This window comes from Epinephelus lanceolatus, chromosome 23 (genome assembly GCF_041903045.1).
Source record: "Epinephelus lanceolatus isolate andai-2023 chromosome 23, ASM4190304v1, whole genome shotgun sequence".
NCBI lineage: Eukaryota > Metazoa > Chordata > Actinopteri > Perciformes > Serranidae > Epinephelus > Epinephelus lanceolatus.
In genome coordinates, this window is record NC_135756.1 from 38009159 (window position 1) to 38033746 (window position 24588).

At 42.5% G+C, this 24588-nt stretch overlaps 1 protein-coding gene and 1 long non-coding RNA gene across 2 annotated transcripts in view; one reads left to right on the top strand and one right to left on the bottom strand.

Moving 5' to 3' along the window:
* Window positions 1-24588, top strand: part of LOC144461762 (putative ferric-chelate reductase 1) — a 113008-nt gene that overhangs the window by 69250 nt on the left and 19170 nt on the right. The window contains exons 6-7 of the mRNA XM_078165165.1: window positions 21436-21494; window positions 21636-21779. Coding sequence (XP_078021291.1) covers window positions 21436-21494; window positions 21636-21779 — 203 coding nt within the window. The remainder of the gene's footprint in view (window positions 1-21435; window positions 21495-21635; window positions 21780-24588) is intronic.
* Window positions 11128-15450, bottom strand: LOC144461751 (uncharacterized). The gene is made up of 3 exons (XR_013490389.1): window positions 14976-15450; window positions 11430-11483; window positions 11128-11248 (listed from the first exon to the last, which is right to left on the bottom strand). It is a non-coding gene; the product is annotated as an uncharacterized LOC144461751 (long non-coding RNA).

Here is a 24588-nt window from a genome sequence, read left to right on the forward strand (position 1 = left end):
CATTGCCTCCTTTAACATACAGTACAGGCCAAAAGTTTGGACACACCTTCTCATTCAATGCGTTTTCTTTATTTTCATGACTATTTACATTGTAGATTCTCACTGAAGGCATCAAAACTATGAATGAACACATGTGGAGTTATGTACTTAACAAAAAAAAGGTGAAATAACTGAAAACATGTTTTATATTCTAGTTTCTTCAAAATAGCCACCCTTTGCTCTGATTACTGCTTTGCACACTCTTGGCATTCTCTCGATGAGCTTCAAGAGGTAGTCACCTGAAATGGTTTCCACTTCACAGGTGTGCCTTATCAGGGTTAATTAGTGGAATTTCTTGCTTTATCAATGGGATTGGGACCATCAGTTGTGTTGTGCAGAAGTCAGGTTAATACACAGCCAACCGCCCTATTGGACAACTGTTAAAATTCATATTATGGCAAGAACCAATCAGCTAACTAAAGAAAAACGAGTGGCCATCATTACTTTAAGAAATGAAGGTCAGTCAGTCCGGAAAACTGCAAAAACTTTAAACGTGTCCCTAAGTGGAGTCGCAAAAACCATCAAGCGCTACAACCAAACTGGCACACATGAGGACCGACCCAGGAAAGTAAGACCAAGAGTCACCTCTGCTTCTGAGGATAAGTTCATCCAAGTCACCAGCCTCAGAAATCGCAAGTTAACAGCAGCTCAGATCAGAGACCAGATGAATGCCACACAGAGTTCTAGCAGCAGACCCATCTCTAGAACAACTGTTAAGAGGAGACTGCGCGAATCAGGCCTTCATGGTCAAATAGCTGCTAGGAAACCACTGCTAAGGAGAGGCAACAAGCAGAAGAGATTTGTTTGGGCCAAGAAACACAAGGAATGGATATTAGACCAGTGGAAATCTGTGCTTTGGTCTGATGAGTCCAAATTTGAGATCTTTGGTTCCAACCGCCGTGTCTTTGTGAGACGCAGAAAAGGTGAACGGATGGATTCCACATGCCTGGTTCCCACTGTGAAGCATGGAGGAGGAGGTGTGATGGTGTGGGGGTGTTTTGCTGGTGACACTGTTGGGGATTTATTCAAAATTGAAGGCACACTGAACCAGCATGGCTACCACAGCATCCTGCAGCGACATGCCATCCCATCCGGTTTGCGTTTAGTTGGACGATCATTTATTTTTCAACAGGACAATGACCCCAAACACACCTCCAGGCTGTGTAAGGGCTATTTGACCAAGAAGGAGAGTGATGGAGTGCTGCGGCAGATGACCTGGCCTCCACAGTCACCGGACCTGAACCCAGTCGAGATGGTTTGGGGTGAGCTGGACCGCAGAGTGAAGGCAAAGGGGCCAACAAGTGCTAAACACCTCTGGGAACTCCTTCAAGACTGTTGGAAAACCATTTCAGGTGACTACCTCTTGAAGCTTATCAAGAGAATGCCAAGAGTGTGCAAAGCAGTAATCAGAGCAAAGGGTGGCTATTTTGAAGAAACTAGAATATAAAACATGTTTTCAGTTATTTCACCTTTTTTTGTTAAGTACATAACTCCACATGTGTTCATTCATAGTTTTGATGCCTTCAGTGAGAATCTACAATGTAAATAGTCATGAAAATAAAGAAAACGCATTGAATGAGAAGGTGTGTCCAAACTTTTGGCCTGTACTGTATATGCAACAGTCAAAACATTGCCATAATTTAAAACAATGTATAAGAAACTGCTATTTTGTTGTGTTCATCAATTTAAGGTGGTGTACCTCATAAAATGATAAATTTAATAAGCAAAGCAAAATAAACATTATTTATTTAAAAACAACCAATGTGCACATTAGAATATGTAAAATTGGCAATTTCAGAAGAAGTAGAAAAAATAATTTGAAAAAAAAAGTTTTTTTTGCCCCCCACTTCATTATTTTACACACACACACACACACACACAGACCCAAAATGCACACATACGCACACAGGATCCATAAACATTCAGAGAGATGTTAATGCTTAAACATGGATGTGTGTAGTTGCAGATGCTTCAGGCTATGCAACACTGATTTCTAGGGATGCACCGAAATGAAAATTTGTGGCCGAAGCTGAAGCTGAATAAAATTAAACGCTTGGCCGAATACCGAGTACCGAATACCGTTGATTAGTTTTTCATTAGTTTTTGCAGATGAACCCCCTCCAGATTAGTGTTGTCATGGTACCAAAATTGGGACCCATGGTACGATACCAGTGAAAATATCATGGTTCTGAGTAGTATCACGATACCACAGCAAAAATGAAGCAGATGTGCCTTTTGTCATTTATAAAAAGATAAATCACTTTTCTATAATACATCAATGATATTTCAATGGAATAAATTACTTACTGACTTATTCATACTTCAAAAACAGCATCAATAAGTGATTAACATAGGGGGGATCAAAATAAATAAATAAATGAACTAAAAATCAACCAGCCACCTGTTACGGCTGCGGCCATATATTGTAACATTTATTGCATGTATATTTTTTTTTTTATGTGAGAGTAAGACCTCTTCTTTTTCTGAGGATCTGTGCCAGGTGCCACCCGTCTCCTTCTCTGAGTGGTGGGTTCTGGCTGGTCGTGGCTGCTGCCGATTGGCTGTCGCGAGGGCTTGGCTCTGGTCGTGGCTGCTGCTGATTGGTTGTCGCGGGGGCTTGGCCTTTTTTTTTTTTTTTTTTTTTTCAAACTTTTCTGCATTAGTCTTCGTAGCTTAGCGCCACAAAAGAGTGTAAGCTTTTTATGAAGATTGATGCACTGTTAATCTTGCAGTCAAGTATTTTATACCCATACTGTGTGTGGTTGTGACCGTCACCCACCCTCCCTGGAGACTAGCCTAGCAGCCTTTATTGGAAAAACTTCCTAATACGAGCCAGAGAGGGCTGTGATACACCATAGTGTGTCAAGGGGAAAGTAAGGGACAGACAGGGGTGATTGAGGGACAGGTGCTTAAGTCCTGAGTTATATAGCGACAGTGCATGCGGAGAAGAAGGAGAAAACAAACAAACAAGCAAACAAACAAACAAACATACAAACAAAACAAAAACAAAACAAAAAAAAAAAAAAAAAGAGGAGAAACAGGCAGTGTAGCTGATGTATTGTGGCCTTGAGGTTGTTGTGCTCCATACAGATTACCAAAAATAAACAAATAACTGTATAATAAAGAGAAGAAAAAAAACAAAACAATAAAAACAAAACAAAAGAGAAGTCTATACTGAACACCAGAAATGTGAGAGTCCTGGTGGTGGAGGAAAGCCCAATTGTGGAGAAGAGTTGCCAGCGCAGTGTGGTAGGTTTGAGAAGCAACTGAGCCCCTTTTGAGTGATCCCATCGGTTTTTTGCGATGCGTCACGGAGCTGAAGTATCGAACATGCATGCGTGTATTTGAACCCTCCCACTGTGTTTATGAAAACCATCACCAGGGACCAGGGCCAATGTCCCAGCCCTGTGGGAGAAGGCGGGCGGTGAGGCACCCCAAGGCCGCAGGAGCGCCCAGACCCCACGCCCAGGGAGCCGCAGAGGCTGCAGGACACCACGCAGGCCCTAGGACCCGGGCGGCAGAGGCCAGCACCCCCAGAGAGCCAGAGACACACCCCAGAGCCAGACACACACCCACCCGCCGCCCAACACAGTGAATGTATGTGGTCCGTTAAAACTGTGAAATGTGTGGTTGGTGAACTAAATGTGGTTTAGGAGGCCAGGCCAGTGTAGGCCCAGCCCAAAGGCCGGAGGGATGGATGAGAGGGGCTAGAAGGTGGTGCCAACCAGACCCCGGCACCGCGAGGCCCCCAAAGCCCATGGGCAGCGGGCCAGGTGGGCTCCAAGGAAACCCAACAAGCCCCCACCGAACCCCACCCCCCAAGCAACTGCAGCGTGAGGCCCCTTCGACAGTCCCGACCTGGGTCACACCGCCCGCAGCAAACCGACCCCCAGCAGAAGGACGAGGCACGCCACCAGGACGCGCGGACGACGGGCCCCACCCAGCCCCCCGGACCCCGGCACGCAGGAGCACAGGCCAACCCGCAACCCTGCCAGTACCCCCCCAGACTGCCCCAGACCCAAAGCTGGACCCCCAGCCCACCCGACCCGCCCCCCACCGCCGGCCGCACACCAACGGGCAGGCCCACTCTGCGCGGCAGCAGAACACCCCCCCGTGGGTGGCACCCAGCCCCCGCACCAGGCCCCCAGCCCGGGGGGGGGCCCCAGGCCCGCCCGAGGCGGGGAGAGAGGAGCAGGGAGGGACGGGGAGAGGGGGGAGAGAGGGGGAAGGGTGGGAGAGGAGTGAGGGGCGGGGGGAGGAGGAGCCCAACCACCGCGCACAACCAGGGGCGGAAACAGCCCCCCAGGGCGGACCGGCCACGCCGCCCCGGGCCCAGGGAACACAAGGAGACCCCGCCAACCCCAGGCACACAGGGCGAGGAGTCCAGACGCACCCGCCCCCCAGGGGAAAACCGCCCGGCCCCGCGATCCCCCACAGAGTCAGGGAGCAGGCCCGGATTCAAGGGAGAGAGGGTGCACTTAACAACACATTACATATTACACAACAGTTTTTCTTGAGTTGTAATATTTATACATGTATGTACAGGTTGCATATGCTCACAGGCTGAGTGGCACTGTACAGACACATTTAGTGAGTAGATAAATGGTGACCAATTTTCTGTAAACTATGTTAATTGGTTTCTGTGGCCAGCAGATATTTTCCAGCGAAATATGTTCTTCAAGTAGATTCAGCCAATGGTTGATGTTGAGGGTCTGTATCTTTCCAATTGACTAGGATTGTTTTCTTGGCGATGGCGAGAGCTACTAGAAGAGAATTGCAGTGGCTGTTTGGGAGGTCAATTGTCATCAGGTCACCAATTAAGCACAGGTTGGGAGATAATGGGATCCTGCAGTCCAAAATGGAGGAGAGTTTTTGAGTGACTGTTGACCAGAAGTGCTGGACGGGTGAACGTAACCAGAGAGCATTAAAGTAGGTGTCTGCAGTGTTCTGAGTACACTGAGTGCATATGTCAGACTGACTGAAGCCCGTTCTATTCATCTTTTGTTGGGTGATGTGTGTTCTGTGGAGTACTTTAAATTGGATAAGTTGTATATTAGTGTTTCTTGTCATCTTAAATGTATTTTTGCATATCTGAGTCCAGAAGTCAGGGTCCGGTGATACACCCAGCTCCTTTTCCCATTTTAAAATTGGTAAATGTATAGAATTGGTCTCTGACAGTAATTTCTAAGTCTTAGAAAGGTTCTTTTTATTTCTCAGAGAAAGCTTTGTAATATGTTTGGCAAATTCTGGTGGCTGCAAAGTATCCTGAGGCGCTGGGATTCTCTTCTTGATTGTTTTTATAAATTGTAAATATTGTAGAAAATTACCATTTCTTATTTCAAAAGTTTGAAATAAGTTTGTGTATGTCATAAGTATATTATCTTGGAAAAAGTGGTGGAGATGAGTTACTCCCTTCATCTCCCATGTGCTAAAATGGAGAGGTCTTTTGTTAATTTTAACATCCGAGTTATGCCGAATTGGAGAGAGCAAGCAAGGTTCTATTTGAGATTTTGTGATTTCTAGTGTTTTCCACCAGGCTGACAAGGTGGAAGCAATCATTGGGTTCTTAAAACAGTTATGACATTTGAGTGTAGTGGTGATAAACGGGAGGTCAGAGAGTTTTATGTTGTTGCAGTCCGCCTGGTCTAGTTTGAGCCAGGAGTTGTAGTCTTCGTTAGGATATAACCATTTGGATAGGTATTGTAGCTGGTTAGCTAAATAGTAATGTGTAAAGTTAGGAGCATTTAATCCCCCTTCCAGTTTGTTCTTCTGAAGCGTGCTTTGGCTAATTTTTGCTGTTTTGTTCTTTGAGTAGAATTTTATAATTGCAGAATCTAATGACAGGAACCATTTTGATGTGGGTTTGAATGGAATCATGGAAAAAAAATAGTTAATTTGGGGTAGAATTTTCATTTTAACCGTGGCTGTTCGTCCCAGGAGGGAGATGGGAAGATTATTCCAGCGCTTCAGGTCACCACAGATATTATCTAGCAGCGGGCTAAAGTTCAGGTGGACCAGGTCTGATAGTTTGGGTGAAATATTTATGCCAAGATATCTTATGTTGCCCACAGGGAAACAAAATTTTTGGTCTGCAGGATTCCAAGAGTTCTCCGTTATTGGCAGTATTGTCGATTTGGACCAGTTGATGGAGTAGTCTGAAAGTTTAGAAAAATTTGTTATGAGATTAAATACTTCATGTAAAGACGACTTCGGTTCTTGCAGATAAAGTAAAATGTCGTCGGCATATAGATTAATTTTGTGCTGTGAATTGGCAGAATGGATACCTATGATCTTGCTGTTCTGACGGACTGCCATAGCCAATGGTTCAATAAATATTGCAAACAGTAGAGGTGAGAGTGGGCACCCTTGTCTTGTTCCTCTCTGCAAAGTGAAACTTTGAGATGTGATCCCGTTGGTGGTGACTGTGGCCTTAGAGGAATTATATAAGGCTGATACCCACTGGATAAATGACTCTCCAAAGCCAAATCCACTCAGGGTGGCAAATAGGAAGGACCAGTTGACCTTGTTGAAGGCTTTTTCTGCATCAAGTGACAAAATAATTGCTTTTGTGTTGCCGCGTTGTACTTTACTCATCAGATTAAGAACTCTTCTGACGTTATTACTTGAGTGTCTGCCATTAATGAATCCCATTTGATCATTATGAATTATTGATGCGATTATTTTCTCCAGCCTAGAAGCGAGTGCCTTTGAGATAATTTTGATATCACTATTGATTAAAGATAGAGGACGATTGCTAGAAGGAAGTGTGGGGTCTTTGTCTGGCTTTAGTAATAATTTGATTGCTGCTGTATTCATGTGAGGTCTTATACCTCCGTTCTTTTTGATCTCTGTCACTGTCCTGAAGAAAAGTGGTGCTAATATTGTCCAGAAATGTTTTATAAATTCCGCAGGAAAGCCATCTGGTCCTGGAGCCTTACTTGTTGGCATTTTGTCTAATGCGCTCTCTAGGTCATTAATAGTCAGGGGAGCGTCTAAGATGTTTCTGTGTTCAGTGGATAATTGAGGTAAATTTAGGTTGTCGAGAAAAGCCTGAATATCTTCTGGGTTTGGATTATTTACTGTTGAATATAAGTTATGGTAAAAAGTATAGAAAATCTGATTAATCTCCTGAGGAGATTGTGTGTAATTGAGGGACAGCCCCTGGATTGTTGCTATCAGAGATTTTTCTTTATTGCATTGGAGCTGATTAGCCAAAAATTTTCCTGATTTGTTACTGTGTTCAGAGTTATTATATCTCAGCTGCTGTATGATACATTCAGTTTTCTTTGATAGAATATTGTCCAGTTGCAATTTTGTACACTGTAATTGGCTCCATACTTGGTCACTTGGATTGTTTGCATATTCCTGTGTTAGTTGTTTGATTTTTTCCTCAATGTTTTTTTCTGCTTGCAATTCCTGTTTCTTCTTGTAGGAGGAGAACGATATAATTTTTCCTCTGATTACTGCCTTCCCAGCTTCCCATATTAAAGATGGAGATAAATTTGGAGAGTCATTATCTTCAAGAAAGTTTGCCCACTCCCGTCTCACCATTTTGTCAAAGTCTGGGTCTTTAAGTAATGAGATATTAAAGCGCCATGTTGGGGACCGTTTATGGATGGTTTCTATTTGCAGATTGAGTGATATTGATGCATGGTCACTGATAATGATCGGGTGTATTTTTGTGGTAATTTTTTGTGAGATGGAGTTATTTAAGAGAAAAAAGTCAATTCTTGAAAATGAGCGATGCACCGGAGAGAAGAAAGTATATTCCCTCTTCGATGGGTATTTGAGTCTCCAGCCATTGTCAAGCCCAAAATCATCCATATATTCCTGTATTACCTTAGCCGATTGTGATTGCTTTGTGTGTGCTGAGTTACTAGATTGGTCTAATGATGAATTTAGGACTGTGTTAAAGTCTCCTCTGATTATAGTTGTCGAGCTGTCTGATAGGCTAGATAGTAGAGAGAAGACTGTGTGAAAGAAGGCTGGATCATCATTATTAGGGGCATACAGATTAATGATTGTATATAATTTGTTAAAGATTGTTGACTGAATCATTATTCAGAATCATTATTAGTCAGCCGCTACATCATTATGTAGCGGCCTTCTGGGTCTGTTACCGTGCTGTTTAAAGTAAACGGTAGTCTCTTGTGGACCATGATAGAGACACCTCTTTGTCTGCTGTTATAGCAGGATGAAAAAATTTGATTAAAATTTAGATCTTTAAGAGATTTTTCTTCTGACTTTAGTAAGTGGGTTTCTTGTAGGAGAAAAATATCTGTTTTCAGTTTTGTGACAAAGTCCATCACTTTAATTTTTTTCGCCTGTGAGCGAATGCCGGACGACATGGAAGATAGAAAAAAAGAAGAGAAGAAAGGGGAGAATTCTAGATGGAGTATGTGAAGTGTATGTTCACACCTTGTGAGATTTTTTTTTTCTTTTTTCTTTTTTCCTTTTCACTAGTTCAGTGTTGTGTTCATTACATATACATATATATCCATATGTCCACATGTACATAAATATACATCTACATATACACATAGATACATATGGGGGCCGCACAATTCATCGCATCACAATCGTAGGAATGCTTAATTATTTGTTGCAGGAGAAATGTGTCAAAATACCATTTTAAATGAAATATTAGGTTAAATATTGTCAGGCTGCAGAGATGTTGTGGGTTATATATTATATTCTGCAGACTTAAGAAGACGTCTCTGTTTTGTACAGATCCCTGCAATAGTCGCATCTTAGCCATTTTGATATATTTTTCAGAGATAATGAAAATAATGATGTATGGATGTTTTTTTTTTTCAAAATAGTGCCGCCCCAATATATATACATGCATACACACATCTTTTTTTTTTCCCTTTTATAATACAATTAAGCCATGATTCTACTTTGATTTGTGGTTTTAGGGGCACTTATCTCATTTAGAAGAGCCATGGGGTGGTGGTAGGGTGCCGGAACAGCTGCCCATCTATGTATAATTTATCGACCACAAGAGAGGTCCTATTTCCCCTCTGCCTGTGCTCTTTTAGGATGGGATATAACACTTTCCGCCTCTCGTTGATTTCCCTGGGGAACTGATCGTTCATACCGAATGAGGTGCCTTTTAGCTCTCGTCCTTTACTCTTAACGAGCATTTTCTGCTGATAATGTTCGAAATTGGCGATGATCGGACGAGGACGCTGACCTCCTCAGGGTCCGAGCCTGTGGACGCGGTGAAAGGTGATGTTGTTGACAGTCTCTGTCGGGATCTTGAGGGCCATCACTATGAACTTTTTTACCTGGACTTCTGGGTTGTCTGGTGTGCTCTCCGGGATGCGATCATTTTGACAGCAGCGTTCCTCCTCGTCCCGACGCCAAACCTGCCTGTGCTTTTGTAAACTGGTTCTATTGTGTTTTTTTGACTGGAGAGCGGTGAGCCTTAGCTGAACTGTTAGATTGTTGTTTGTGTCCTGCTGCTACGAGCGGTGAGCCGTTTGTCTGCAGCCGACCCATTGCAGCACTAAACAGCATTTTTCTTCGTCAATTGCACGTCACTTGTAAATATTTGTATAGCACTAAGCAGTAGGGGTGAGTTGCCATTTACGTTGAACTGTTTTTGTTTAGGTTAGGAAGTTAGGTTTAGTGATTGTATTTTTGTTTCTTTTCTTTCACACAGGGTTTAGTTAGTGCTTTGGGGAAGATAGTTTGTTTTATTTGTTGTTTTGGCCTGGGCTCACCCTGAAGAAAAGCTTCTTTATTTATAAAACTGTGTTTCTATTTGTGTGATGGTGAATAAACTCACCTTTTTTGTCATGCATTACCTTGTGTCGGCTCATTTTTATGTTCCACTTCCCGACCCCTAGGCGGGTGCGTAACATAAATTAGGGGCTCGTCCGGGATCATCTCTCCAGGGGCCTGTATCACGAAGCAGGATTTTGACTTACCGAGGTAACTTCAGGGTTAACCCTGGGTTTTTGGTCTCACGAAGCCGGTTCAGTTCTTATCGGGGTAGATCACCATGGTAACTTACTCTGAATGGCTATCCTGCTCCGGAGCAGGGTAAGTTCAGGGTTGAATCTGATCCTATAAAAAGCACCACCCACTGGCCAATCAGCTGTTTGGAAAAAAATGACTCAACTGACAGAAATGCAGCCCAGTCATGACAGGAAGTTTAATTAATTTGATTCATTTTGATTTGAAAGTTTATTTTGAACATTAAAAAGAAAAGAAAGCAACCTAGCGGTGGGCCGAAGCCGCCATTCCTTGTATTTAAACAATCCCTATCGGGGGAGGACCCAGATTTTTGTTGACAACTTCTTAAGTTTTCAATAAATCAAAAGAAAATTGTTGCCACCGGTACTTCTTGCACATTTTTGCAGATCGGTAACTTTATCACGTTACCTTTTTTCCGGCAAACAGAGCAGACAGCTACATCCGGGGTCCGACATGCGTGACGTGATTGTAGTTATTATCCAATGGGACACTTGGAAAAAAGAAAAATACCCTTGGAAAAATGGCGCTGCATGTAGAGCCACCGAGAGCCACACATACATAGCCTATTAAGTCTCTTTTATGTCTTCAATACATAACGTGGTCTTTACGCGTTACAGACTTTTTTTAAACAGTCTGTGTAGGTACCATGTATATTTTCTCTGCTAGCTTTATACAAAATAAACATATCTGATTTCACAAATTTAAGGTCTGTTATCTTGCTTAGGAACTTCACCTGTCATTTATCTGTCAAAATGATGAAACGTCATAAAAACGACTCTCCTCCCGCCACTATATTAATCTTTGTTGCTATTTTTTTTATTTGTTTGCTAGCATTACATTAGCATAAGAAATGGAGTGCTGTATGCATATAATTCAGAAAGATGGACCAATCACTCCTTTTACAGACACAGGATGGCAAAAATGTATTAAATCAGTGTTTGAGTGGAAAGATTTAGGGACTGAAGAGAGTCTTATAGCTGAAGAGGCAGTGCAGAGATTTAACTTTAACAGCCAGTAACCTGCTGAATATGCTATACCAGCTAATGCTGGCTATCACTGCTACATCCATTTTACTAATATAACAAAAATAAAACAAGCCCAGAAGAGAAGAGAAAAGGAAGCTTTAATTCAAAAGGAAAATGGAACAGAACGTTGGTATCAAACATGCAGTGTGAAACTGTAAATGTGGATCTTGAACTTCAAATCTGAATCTTGAATGCTGAATCTGTGAACAAAGAAAAGAAATTAGGAGCTACAATGACATCCTCTCACATGATCAGGTTCTGACAACTCCAGTTTATTGTGCGTAATTCACTGTTCAGACATAAGCTTTGTATTTCACTCTACTCAAATGAGCAAAACCCTAGTCAAAATCTATTTGATAAATCAGATCACTGCATTCCCACCCACTTGATTCCATCACAGGAGGGAGTCATTTGCCCATCTAGCTGCAGTGAACACTGTTGAGATGAAGAAAAGTGCTAACTTAAATTAAGCCCCTCACTCATTCACATTACTTCTGAAGTCCAATAAAGTGCTCAGTAACGTTCACAAACTACATTAATTAAAAACAGCTAGGGGAAATCACGCAGTTGTTATTTCCATTTAATCTCAGATAAGGTGACCAGATTTCTGAAATGAAAAGCAGGGACATTTCAAGTTCAGAGTACAGAAGTCATTATATATTATTATGAAATAAATATATATGTATTTTCATGTATTTTGACAACTTTCAAAGAATGCAATGGACCACCGTGTCATTGTGGTCTACAGGCATAAATGTTTTGTTTTTTATTTTCTTGTCATTAAAAGGACATTTCTTTTCCTCCTGCTTCCTTTTACTCTTCTATCAGTAATCTTCCTCTCCTAAAACAGAGCCACATCATAATATATTGTAATAGCTATCACATGGTAATGTTCACAATTCACTATAATACAGCCACACCAACAACAGTATATGTTACTGTCAGTGAAATAAGTCTTCAGTCCGCTCCAACTCTGACTTATTTCTTCTTTTGCCCTCATAAAATAGCTTCTATCTTCTGTCTGTGGAGTAAATGAGTAAAAATATGGACAGCACCACTCTGCCAATGCAACCCACATAGCAGTCACAGGTAGTACTGCATCAGTCTGTGCGCAACCAGAATCAGAGCTGTGGCGTCTATTTCACTTGTGTTTTTTTAATCCACAGTTGAAATTGGGGACATTTCCGGGGACAGCTCTAGCTCGGGACAGGTCAGCCAAACTGGGGATGTCTGGTCACCCTAATCTCAGATGATCTACTGAAATAACACAAAAGTAAAATCCCAACATTTTTATACAACTGCTATTTTCCCCCCAAGTGAGATAGGACAGAATAGTATGGGACCTATTTAAGAAAAATATGCAAGCATTAGTACTGCCTATTTCGGACACACAAGTACTAAGCCAACTATTAAAGCAACAGTATGTAACTTTGGCTGCGACACGCGGCTTTGAAAACTGAAACTTAACCATGCATGTTTTTGCGTAAACGTGCATTTATGCTGCAGCTGCAGCAGTGGGTAGTTGGGGACAGCTCTGCTAAATAAAAGGCTGCAGACAGACAGAGCAGTGGTAGGACATCAGAGGGAAAACCAGAGGACATTTTATCTATAAAATATGACCCGGTTTTACTAAAACTGCTGTTTTGTGCGACATACTAACGTGCATAGTTTAGTTTTTTGAAGCCACGGGTCATGGTCAAAGTTACAGAGTGTTGCTTTAACAAGCACTACATATATGAATAAAGATATGTCTTCACATACAATAATTGTGATGTCACGACGCAGTGATGTAGGGGAATAAGAATGGTGCACAGCCTCAAACCAAGGTGAAGCCTGAATCTGTGGATGTCTTCTGTTTGTCTTTTAGTGCTAGAAGTAGCAACAGAGGATGGTGAGGAAACTCCGGCAAAGACACGGGCTCTAAGATCACACACAAGTGACTTCCACACGTCTGAGAGAGTACCACACTTGCTCCCAATACAGTGTTTGATTTGCAAACATGAAAAATACAGATATGAAGCAGATATTAATTGGCCTAAAAGGTTCTGCACTAAGCTGGTTTAAATCTTATTTATCTGATTGTTTTCAGTTTGTTGACATTCATAATGAATCATCCTTACGTACCAAAGTTTGTTTTGGAGTTCCGCAAGGTTCTGTGCTCGGACCAATCCTATTTACTCTATATATGCTTCCTTTAGGTAACATCATTAGAAATCACTCTATAAATTTCCATTGTTATGCAGATGATACTCAGTTGTATTTATCGATGAAGCCAGAAGAAAGTAATCAATTAACTAAACTCCATAACTGCCTTAAAGACATAAAAACTTGGATGAGCACCAATTTCCTGATGTTAAATTCAGACAAAACTGAAGTTATTGTTCTTGCCCCAAACAACTCAGAGACTCTTTATCTGATGACATAGTTTCTCTAGATGGCATTGCTCTGGCCTCTAGCACTACCGTAAGAAACCTCGGAGTAATATTTGATCAAGATTTGTCTTTTAATTCTCATTTAAGACAAACCTCACGGACTACATTTTTTCATCTGCGTAATATTGAGAAAATTAGGCCTATCCTGACCCGAAAAGATGCAGAAAAATTGGTCCACGCTTTTGTTACCTCAAGGCTGGATTACTGTAACTCTCTATTATCAGGTAGCTCTAGTAAGTCCTTAAAAACTCTCCAGCTAATTCAGAATGCAGCAGCACGTGTACTAACAGGAACTAAGAAACGAGATCATATTTCTCCTGTTTTAGCTTCTCTGCACTGGCTCCCTGTAAAATCCAGAATTGAATTTAAAATCCTACTGTTAACTTATAAAGCTCTAAATGGTCAAGCTCCATCATATATTAGTGAGCTCATAGTGCCATATTATGCCACCAGAACACTGCGCTCTGAGAACGCAGGGTTACTCGTGGTCCCTAAAGTCTCCAAAAGTAGATCAGGAGCCAGAGCCTTCAGCTATCAGGCTCCTCTCCTGTGGAATCATCTTCCTGTTACGGTCCGGGAGGCAGACACCGTCTCCACATTTAAGACTAGACTTAAGACTTTCCTCTTTGATAAAGCTTATAGTTAGGGCTGGCTCAGGCTTGCCCTGTACCAGCCCCTAGTTAGGCTGACTTAGGCCTAGTCTGCCAGAGGACCCCCCCCCCCCCCCCCCCCCCATAATACACCGGGCACCTTCTCTCCTCTCTCTCTCTCTCTCGTATTCTATTACTGCATCTTGCTAACTCGGCCATTCTGGATGTCACTAACTCGGCTTCTTCTCCGGAGCCTTTGTCTGTCTCTCAGATTAACTCATATCGCAGCGGTGCCTGGACAGCGTGACGTGTGTGGTTGTGCTGCTGCCGTGGTCCTGCCAGATGCCTCCTGCTGCTGCTGCCATCATTAGTCATTAGTCATACTTCCACTGTTATTATACACATATGACTATTGTCGCACATGTATACTGCCAGATATTAATACATACTTTCAACATATCGTACCACAGTAGCCAGAACTATAACTATAATATTATTACTTTCAATAATGTTGTTGTAAGCTTCTGTTATTACCTGCATCTCTCTCTCTCTGTCTCTCTCTCTGTCTCATTGTGTCATGCGGATTACTGTTAATTTATTATGCTGATCTGTTCTGTACGACATCTATTGCACGTCTGTCCGTCCTGGAAGAGGGATCCCTCCTCAGTTGCTCTTCCTGAGGTTTCTACCGGTTTTTTTTCCCCCGTTAAAGGGGTTTTTTTGGGGGAGTTTTTCCTTATCCGCTGCGAGGGTCATAAGGACAGAGAGATGTCGTATGCTGTAAAGCCCTGTGAGGCAAATTGTGATTTGTGATATTGGGCTTTATAAATAAAATTGATTGATAAAATTGAAATTGACAGCCGGAAGAGAATAAAAGAAAAACTTTTTTGGTGTGAAACACTCACTGCAGGGAAGTTACTTCTTGCTGCTGAAGAAAGACAGGATGAGAGTCTGTTTCTACACATTCGTGACAGGGACCTAGTGGCTAGTGAGGCACGATACCACTTTTCCTGTTTCAGAGACTACACATGGTACCTGTCAAAAAAGAAAAGTGAGAACACAGAAAGTGTGTGTGATGACTCCTGCAGGAGGGGAAAAATGATGTAGCTTTCTATATAATGTATATGTTATGTTTTGTTTCTTTCTTACAAACTCTCTAATGCTACACATGTGATTTACAATCAGTTCAATCACTTTCCAAAAATCTTACTTTTTTTCGTTTAGCTGTTAGCTCTCTTCTGCTGTTTCCATGGAGGTTATGTGAGGAAACAATGATTAAATGACAACATTGTTTACACATCATCATAGCGTGTTTGCTTGGTTTATGAGACTCAGTGATGTTGGTCAGCAGATACTCTAATAAACATGCAAGAATCCCGGTTATTTCTACCACAACGACTTAAGAGACCTAACGTAACCCAATGAGAAATAAGATGCAAGCCACTTCAGCTTCACTTTACCCATAAAGCGCGTGAAGCTGCTTGTGAGCGCTTTTTGCTAAAGCTAACGCTAACGTTACTTTACACTTGCAAAACATCACCATACGTTTGAACTCAGTACTGTACAAAACACAAGTTGCAAGTCATGCGTTTGAACTCAATACTGTACAAGACAATCAAGTTGCAAACATGTTTTTAATAATATAATAACGTTACTTACTTGTCTCCGTCGTGTCCATCTGCCGATTCCTCCGTTGAACAGCTGTGCTCAGTGTAGCTAAATCCGATAGGCTAACGACGGCCCTCCCTCGAAATCTTAGCGTTCTATTGGTCAAACTCTTATAGTAGACTGCAGCGTTTGCCTGAATATTAAACAAACTTTAAATTATAATTGTGGAAAAATGTGCAAGAATATAGATTGGCAACAACCCGGATCTGATGAAGAATAAAATAATCTTCACAATTTTACAAATCCAGGTTGTCCCTGCACAGGGATCATTACTTTGTAAAACTAATGCAGATACGCGGCTTCAGCCCACCGCCTAACAACAACAGACAATGAAAAGATTGTTCAAAAAGGAGTGGAAAGAAGTCGAAATTTCATCCCACCCCTTCATAAGAAAGAAACTGATCATTTGCGGACACTTAACAGCACCATTAATTAGTGCCAACATTTTGTTTTGTTGGAGGAAATGATCCCTGTTAAAGATAATGGGCCTAATTGACAGCTTTGCTGCTGGAAATGTGGAAAGTAGCCTATCATGTCTACACTTCATGGTGTTTGAGAGATTTTCCTTTTTGTTTTTTAAAGAGGGAGACTAGATATTTTGCGCAGCTGTTAATTTCTAACACAGCTCGGTATTAGGATGATTTTATTCAGAGTATCAATTTGGTGTTGATATGATTTAATTGTGGCGTCAGCTTTAAACTTTATTGTAGCATATATAACGTTATGACAAAGAAGACCAATTTATCAGACGCAATGATGTTAGACGATAATTGTAATACACGCAATTCATCTGCGCAGCATTGATTTCATGGGATTCAAGGGTGTGATCAGTGTCAGATGTACGGGTCCCGTAGTAATTGCCACACACGCCTGTTTGCCTGTGTGCACCTTCTCCTTGGCAACGATTTGCAGGAAAGAAAGTTTTTCCGACGCCTGAAGTAGTTGTAATCCTGTGTGTGATTGTGGCCCGTCTGTGTCTCCTGCTGCTGACAGTCCGCCCTCTGTGTTCCCTGCCTGTGTTGTGACGCGCACACAGGCATGAAAATTTGATGATGTGTGTAATCTGTCTGATTCATTCCTGTGTCTGGATGATAAGCCTGGGAGCGCAGACTCGCTTGCAGCAAAACCTGAAAAGAGTTTATCAGTGCCAGATAACCTGCTGCCCGCCAAGGCGGAGCTAACTTTTGATGTGGACCGAAGCACGTTCATTCAAGCACAGCACACTGATCCGAGTTTTGCCATGTGTTTGACAGCTGCAGCTGCGCCAGCCTCTGACATTCCCTGTGTGTACGCTATTGTGAATGGTGTTTTGATGAGCAATTGGCATCCTCCTGCTGTTGGTAATTTGGGGTGGAACTCGTTTCAGCAGGTAGTTGTACCCCAGTGTTTCCGCTCTCAGGTGCTTAGCCTTGCCCATGACAATGTTGCTGGCCACTTAGGAATAAAAAAAAACATACCACCGCATTCTGCGATATTTCTTTTGGCCAGGCCTGAAGCGAGATGTTACAAAGTTTTGCCGCTCCTGTCATGTGTGCCAGCTTAGTGGAAAATCCAATCAGATAATTCCTCCTGCTCCTCTACAGCCCATCCCTGTGCTCGGAGAGCCTTTTGAGCATATCATTACTGATTGTGTGGGTCCACTTCCCAAAACAAAGTCTGGCCATCAGTATTTGTTAACTTTAATGTGTGTCGCCACTGACTACCCAGAAGCCATCCCGCTGCGCACACTGAAAGCCAAGGCTGTCATCAAAGCACTCACTGGTTTTTTCTCCACTTTTGGTTTGCCAAAATACATTCAGTCTGATCAGGGAACCAATTTCATGTCCAAGCTGTTTGCCCAAGTGTTAGCCTCACTGTCCATCAAGCACAAAAAGTCTAGCGCATATCATCCACAATTCCAGGGAGCAGTTGAACGTTTTCATCAAATGCTGAAAGCCATGATGAGGAAATACTGCCTTGAAACTGGGAAGGATTGGGATGAGGGGTTGCCGTTTCTCCTTTTAGCTGCCCGAGAGAGTGTGCAGGAGTCTACTGGGTTTAGCCCTGCAGAGCTGGTGTTTGGCCACATGGTGCGCGGCCCACTTCGTTTGCTGAGGGAGAAATATTTGTCTGAAACCCCTAGCCCCACTTCTATTGTGCTAGACTATGTGAGCAAATTCAGAGAAAGGCTACATAGGGCATGTGAAGTTGCACGCAGTGCATTAACTGCATCTCAGGGGGAGATGAAGAAGAACTTTGACACAAAGTCTGTGAAAAGAGATTTCCAGGTTGGCGATAAGGTGCTGGCCCTTCCACCAATCCCCAGTTCTGCCCTCCAGGCCAAGTTGTGTGGCCCATATGTGGTTGAGAAAAAAATGAGTGAAACTGATTATGTCCTGAGTACTCCAGATCGTCGGAGAAAAACCAGAGTTTGCCATGTGAATATGCTAAAAGCATACTTTTCTCGTTGTGACGCTACTGCCTCCTTCTCTGCCACGCCTGCTGATGTGACCTCCTCCTTTGTCATGCCCTCTGTTGTAGTCTCTGTCGCAGCTCTCACCAGTTTGACCAGCGTCAAGAAGCCATTTGTCTGGTCCACTGCTTGTCAACATGCTTTTGAGTCCTGTAAAGCCCTTCTCTGCAGCACCCCTGTTCTGGCGGCCCCGAATTTCTCCCGCCCATTCAAGCTGGAGGTGGATGCGAGTGCCAGCGGAGCCGGTGCTGTGCTCATGCAGGAGGACCATCAAGGTATTGATCACCCTGTGTGCTATTTCTCAAAGAAATTCAATGTCTGCCAGGTGAATTACAGCACCTTCGAGAAAGAGGCCCTTTCGGTGCTGCTGGCCCTGCAACACTTCGAGGTGTACGTCGGTTCCAGCCCACTTCCTGTTGCCGTATACACCGACCACAACCTGCTTGTGTTTCTGCGGCAAATGCAGAACTCCAACCAAAGGCTGATGCGCTGGTCACTGCTGGTACAGGACTTCAACCTGGAAATCAAGCATAAAAGAGGTGCTGAAAATGTTATGGCTGATGCTCTCGCCCGTGTTTCTGCCCAGCCCTGATGTAAACATTTTTTGGGGTTAAATGTTTCCTTTAGGATGGGGGGTGTTAACGGCTACGGCCATATATTGTAACATTTATTGCATGTATATTGTTTTTTTTATGTGAGAGTAAGACCTCTTCTTTTTCTGAGGATCTGTGCCAGGTGCCGCGCGTCTCCTTCTCTGAGTGGTGGGTTCTGGCTGGTCGTGGCTGCTGCCGATTGGCTGTCGCGAGGGCTTGGCTCTGGTCGCGGCTGCTGCTGATTGGTTGTCGCGGGGGCTTGGCCTTTTTAAACCTGGCAATCTGTCAAAATTTGAGGGTCATTTTGACAGCAGCGTTCCTCCTCGTCCTGACGCCAAACCTGCCTGTGCCTTTGTAAACTGGTTCTATTGTGTTTTTTTGACTGGAGAGCAGTGAGCCTTAGCTGAACTGTTAGATTGTTGTTTGTGTCCTGCCGCTATCAGCGGTGAGCCGTTTGTCTGCAGCCGACCCGTTGCAGCGTTAAACAGCATTTTTCTTCGTCAATTGCACGTCACTTGTAAATATTTGTATAGCACTAAGCAGTAGGGGTGAGCTGCCATTTACGTTGAACTGTTTTCTCCTGTTTTTGTTTAGTTTAGGAAGTTAGGTTTAGTGATTGTATTGTTTCTTTTCTTTCACATAGGGTTTAGTTAGTGCTTTGGGGAAGATAGTTTGTTTTATTTGTTGTTTTGGCCTGGGCTCACCCTGAAGAAAAGCTTCTTTATTTATAAAACTGTGTTTCTATTTGTGTGATGGTGAATAAACTCACCTTTTTTGTCGTGCATTACCTTGCGTCGGCTCATTTTTATGTTACACTTCCTGACCCCTAGACGGGTGCGTAACACACCCTCCTCCCCTGACAAGTAAAGAACAGTCCCTAAAGTGCAGTGAGGTTTGTGGACTGTTACCTGCCACAAAGAGAGAAATGTTAACGGCTCGTTTCTCCTCTGACATGTCACATACCTGTGTGCCGCCACGACTCGGCTGCCCAGGTACTTTTGGGCAGTCATGACGCCAAGAAGAGGACATTATTGGAGCCGGACTTTTCCGTCGCCGGTAAGCCTTATCTTGCGCCACGGAGCACTATGGCCGCCGTATTTGACAGGAATACATTCCTGTCTGTGTCTGTGACCCCCGTTCAACCCACAACCGGCAGGATTCGCCTTTCGTTTCTGCTGCTGGTTGAAATCTGTACTCAAACAGTGTGCTGAATGATTTATTTTGCTTGCATAAAACTATTTTTAGTCGCAAATGCAAGTGCGGTGACGAACAGAGTAAAATATCACCACACTGCCAACATGTTACTCCGTCCGTCACCGCACGCTGTTTGATTCCGTTATCAAAACAGGATTATTATACTATTATTCGGCCTTGCTTTTCATTTATTCCACCTAGGAACGATTGTAAGCTGTCACCGAATGAACAAACTGAGTAACTCTATCTAAGCCACACCTGCAGGGCTCTGTCATCTGCTGGTACTGCAACATCCATGACTTGCTCTCTCAAACGTATTGTATGGTGTATAATGGGTATCAGTTATCAATTTGGTTACCATTTTTGAAAGCTTTTGCAATACAGTTATGTTTCAGGCAAAAAATCTTAACTCATGGTCTTCATTAGTGAATGGAGGTTACTCAGTTGTTATAATGTAATGACTATGCCACTTTGAACTCTAACCACCACTTACAAGAAGAAGATAAGTGGTAAGGAGCATGCTTACAGAGCACAACATCTTGTCAGAAGATGGCTAACCTGTGCATCCCCGTTGCTGCTTATTCCATATTTTTTTTAAATTAGCATATCCACATGGTCGGGATGAAGACAATGAGTCCATTTACAATGAGTCCCACCATGGAAAATACCCTATCTGGGGGCACAGAAGTTGCCAGCACACACAAGTATTCCCTAGATAATTTTGCCTGTCAGGGGTATTTGTTGTTGTTGGTTTTCCACCAGTCCATGGCATTGTGGAGGGTTGGGCATCTGTCCTGGCTATTCAGTAGTTATGTCGGCTGTTCCTATCTTGTAATCCTCGCCAACAGGACGCCAAAAGGATGGCAAACGCAACGTCATCACTTTGTCTTGTTTTGGCCAACAGCCAAAAAACACAATCAATTGCAGCGGTCTCCTCCATGCCCTTGGAGCTGCTTGAGAGGAGATCACACAACTTTACCTGGACAGCACATTGAACTTCATCAGTGGTGAACCTCAGGTGTTTGTGCCTCCCTCTGAGAGAAAGACAGGAGCTGTGTATAACAGCTCATGTGAAAGTTGTAGGGAACACGCATCCCTGGACAAGAGACAGAATGAACACCAGAAACAGACATCAGCTGTCTGTGAATACCAGACCAAAACTACTTTCAGCATTTACTGGGAAGAGGTCAAAGGTCACTGACCAGGAGTCTGCACATGATAGACAACGATCAAAAAGCAAATTTATATCTGGCACCATCTCTGAACAGAAACAGTGGTTACCACCAACCACCTATTATCATGTCATCAGAGTTCCATACTTCACATGATGACACCTGAACCATTCTCTTTAGCTATGTCTACCATAAGTTGTGGTTTAAAGCATTTTTTTCAACTGATGTCATTGTTCTTCTGGTAAGGACAGTCTTCATTTAATATTCTTCCTCTGTTTTTTGACAGGAGGTTTCTCTTCAACTGGTCTCATGCTTTAACTGCAGTGACTATAAAAGCTTTAGCTGGTAAGCTCTTTTCTTACATTATGCATTGATACATGCCCTAAAAGTTCCATGCTTTAGTACACTCTAAGTAAAAATGAAGATTACTACAGACATACTGTGATCCATGTCTTGAAAAGGGTGTTTTTATGTGACATCTCACAGTGGCAGCCATACTAACAGGCCTGAAGTTGACTGACAGCACTCTGGACCAGTTGCTGATGAAAGTTATGGGTGGTATGGTTGGCTGGGAGGCTTTGTTCTACATTCTGTTGGATGTCCGTTTAAAATGGAAGGTTAACAGTACAGGTAAGCAGACCTTTTTAATCCTGCTCTTAGTAATATTATTATTACCACAAAGGGGAGATAACTTTAATGGATGGCTACTTGTTGCTGAAATTAAAGTTGAAGTGGAACTTGACCTTAAAGCTGGGGTAGGCAGTTTTATTTTGGTATCACTAGGTAAAGTAATACTCTGTATTAAGGTACTATAACAAGCATTAATCAATGCTTAATAAGCACAAATTAACAGTTAATGAGCACTTATAAGACGGTATAAGATGCTTATGAACATTAATAAGACTATATAAGTGTTTATTACAGCATAACTGACAGTTATTATTGCTTATAGGAGCATTATAAGCACTTAATAGAAACTTTGGTAACAGTTTATAAACCTATACTAAATATTAATAAGATGTCTATTTACATTAATTATAATTTATAAGGGTTAATTACAGAATAACTAGTCCATACCCAGGGATGTGTTATGTGTAGAGGAATAAGAAATCAAAAACAGTATATTAGAGGAGATGCAAAATCAGAGCACTGTAATGCACTGTGTAATAAATATTAATGCAAACAATGCACACTGTATTTAGAAACATGCTTTATGGCAAAATACATGGAGCATAGTTTTGGCTGATGGCACGGAGGCACGCATGTGCGCGGGGCTGTGCGCAGGCACACAGGTACACACATACACGCAACACGGAGAAAGAATGAAAGAAACAGTGCAAAGTGCACAGCGCAATGTTTAGTTTGTAATGTTTGTAGGCTAATGTCAGTAAAGTGAAAATACGTGACGGCTGGCTCGCGCACACAGACGCGCGTTCGTTCAGTAAAATAATTACCCTAGTCTTCAGCAAGTGTTGGTGCTTGAAATTGCATGTCCCAGCCATAAACTGTGGTCCGAGCGCAGGTGTTTTCCAAGTGGTTTCCATCCGCAAGTATTGGAGATAAAGGCTTCCCAGCCAAACTGTGGTCCCAGCACAAGTGTTTTCCAAATGGCCTCCATGCATGCGCAGCTCGTGCTGCTAATGGTGCTCACAGTATGAATGGGTAGTGGAAAAAATGCGAATATAAACAGTAGAAATGTGGGAAAAATGCAAAAATGGCATTGTAGCTGTCTGCACATAACCAAGATGAAAGTGTTGGGATTCACAGGACCTCAGATGATTTATCATTTGGTAAAATCTAAACTGTAGATTTAAAGGCTTTTTCCTCTGCATGCTCTTTGTTCTCCAAACAAAGACAGCTAGGTGACACCCATCTCCACAGGAGGTTTCACCTCACACCTCAGTGAGACACAAGTCTCACAACTCGATTGGACAGTACTTTTACAGTGACTCTGTGATGTTACAAGCATCTGTACAAGGTCTGCTCCCTCCAAGATTTCTTCCTCTTCTTGCTCCAGCTGCTGTAGCAGCTGCACCCCTCTTTCTGGCTGGGCCTGGGACAGCAGAGGCCCAAACCCCTGCTCCATAGCCCAAACCACTAAAGGGAGGGCAACTGATCACAGACTCTCTGGCAAACACAAGGCCATTGCAACTAGCTTTCCAGCAACAAGGAACTAAGTGAGTTAGCACCCAGCGTCTAACTCTGCAAGGACCCTGAGTGACCAACTTCCTCGGATCAGAACCTTTGGAACAAAGGACACAACAAAGATTGCAGCTGAAACCACACCTTCCCAGCTTTCTTCTGCCAGCTAACAAAGCAGTACACCACCAAGTGACTCTTTCCCCCATCCACTCAAGGATCGGTAATGTAACAACTGGGCATAGCTTATCACAGCTTTACAGGCTAAGCAAGACTGTTTGACTTGTTGTATGTGATTTGATGCTGTTCATTGAGTTATTGTTGTGATTGTTGGCAGTTAGGTCATTGATTAGTTGGCTTCGCCAAAGCTAAGTGTTTAGTTTGCTAATACTGTTCACAAACAGATTCTTGCACACAACTAAACAATCTCTGCACTAATCCAGACCGTTTGCAACACACGTCACATTGACATAGCAGTGAGGAGGAAAACGGATGATGACAGACGGACAGAGGGACAGAGGTTTCTCCATTTAATAGTAGGATAACCACATTTATTACTGGTTTATAAGACACTATAAGACCCTACAAGATGAAATTAATAAGACCTAATGAGTGTTAATAATAGTATACAACACATTTATTATTGGCTTATAAGATATTATTGGGTACTAGAACATCCTTAAGAGTTTAGACAATTTATCAATATTAACAAGATGTTTATTAACATTAATGAGACTATAAGAAGTTAATATAAATGCCATATTATGGTTAATAAATGCTTAATTATGTACTTATTAAAAGTAAACAATGATCCTTTGCAGCTACCAGATCTAAAGTGGGAACAGTATCGTATAAATGTTAATAAATTATTAATATGTACTTATTAACAGCTCATAATGCATCTTTGCAGCTGCTGGATCTAAAGTGGGTGTCGTATAAATGTTAATAAATCAGTCGCTCCAGAAAAACGCGATTATGCAATTATATAATTCAATGCATAATCAGTCCGCATATTTATGTGGGGGCCACATTTTTTCAAAGACGCTGCACTTTTGCCGCATAAATAGCCGATTTCCACACAAAATACACGAAATATGCGGGTTAGGGTCTTACATGATTTCATAATCCCTGCATTTTCATTGCAAAAAAGTGACATATATCTTAGCAGAAAGTGATGCGTTTACTTAACACAAGAGCAGCCATTTTTCCCATGTTGCCTTGGGAACGTTATGAAGTGACGTAATTACGCGACATGAACGTCATCGTAAAGCTGCGAACCGGAGATGGAGGAGGAGGAGGA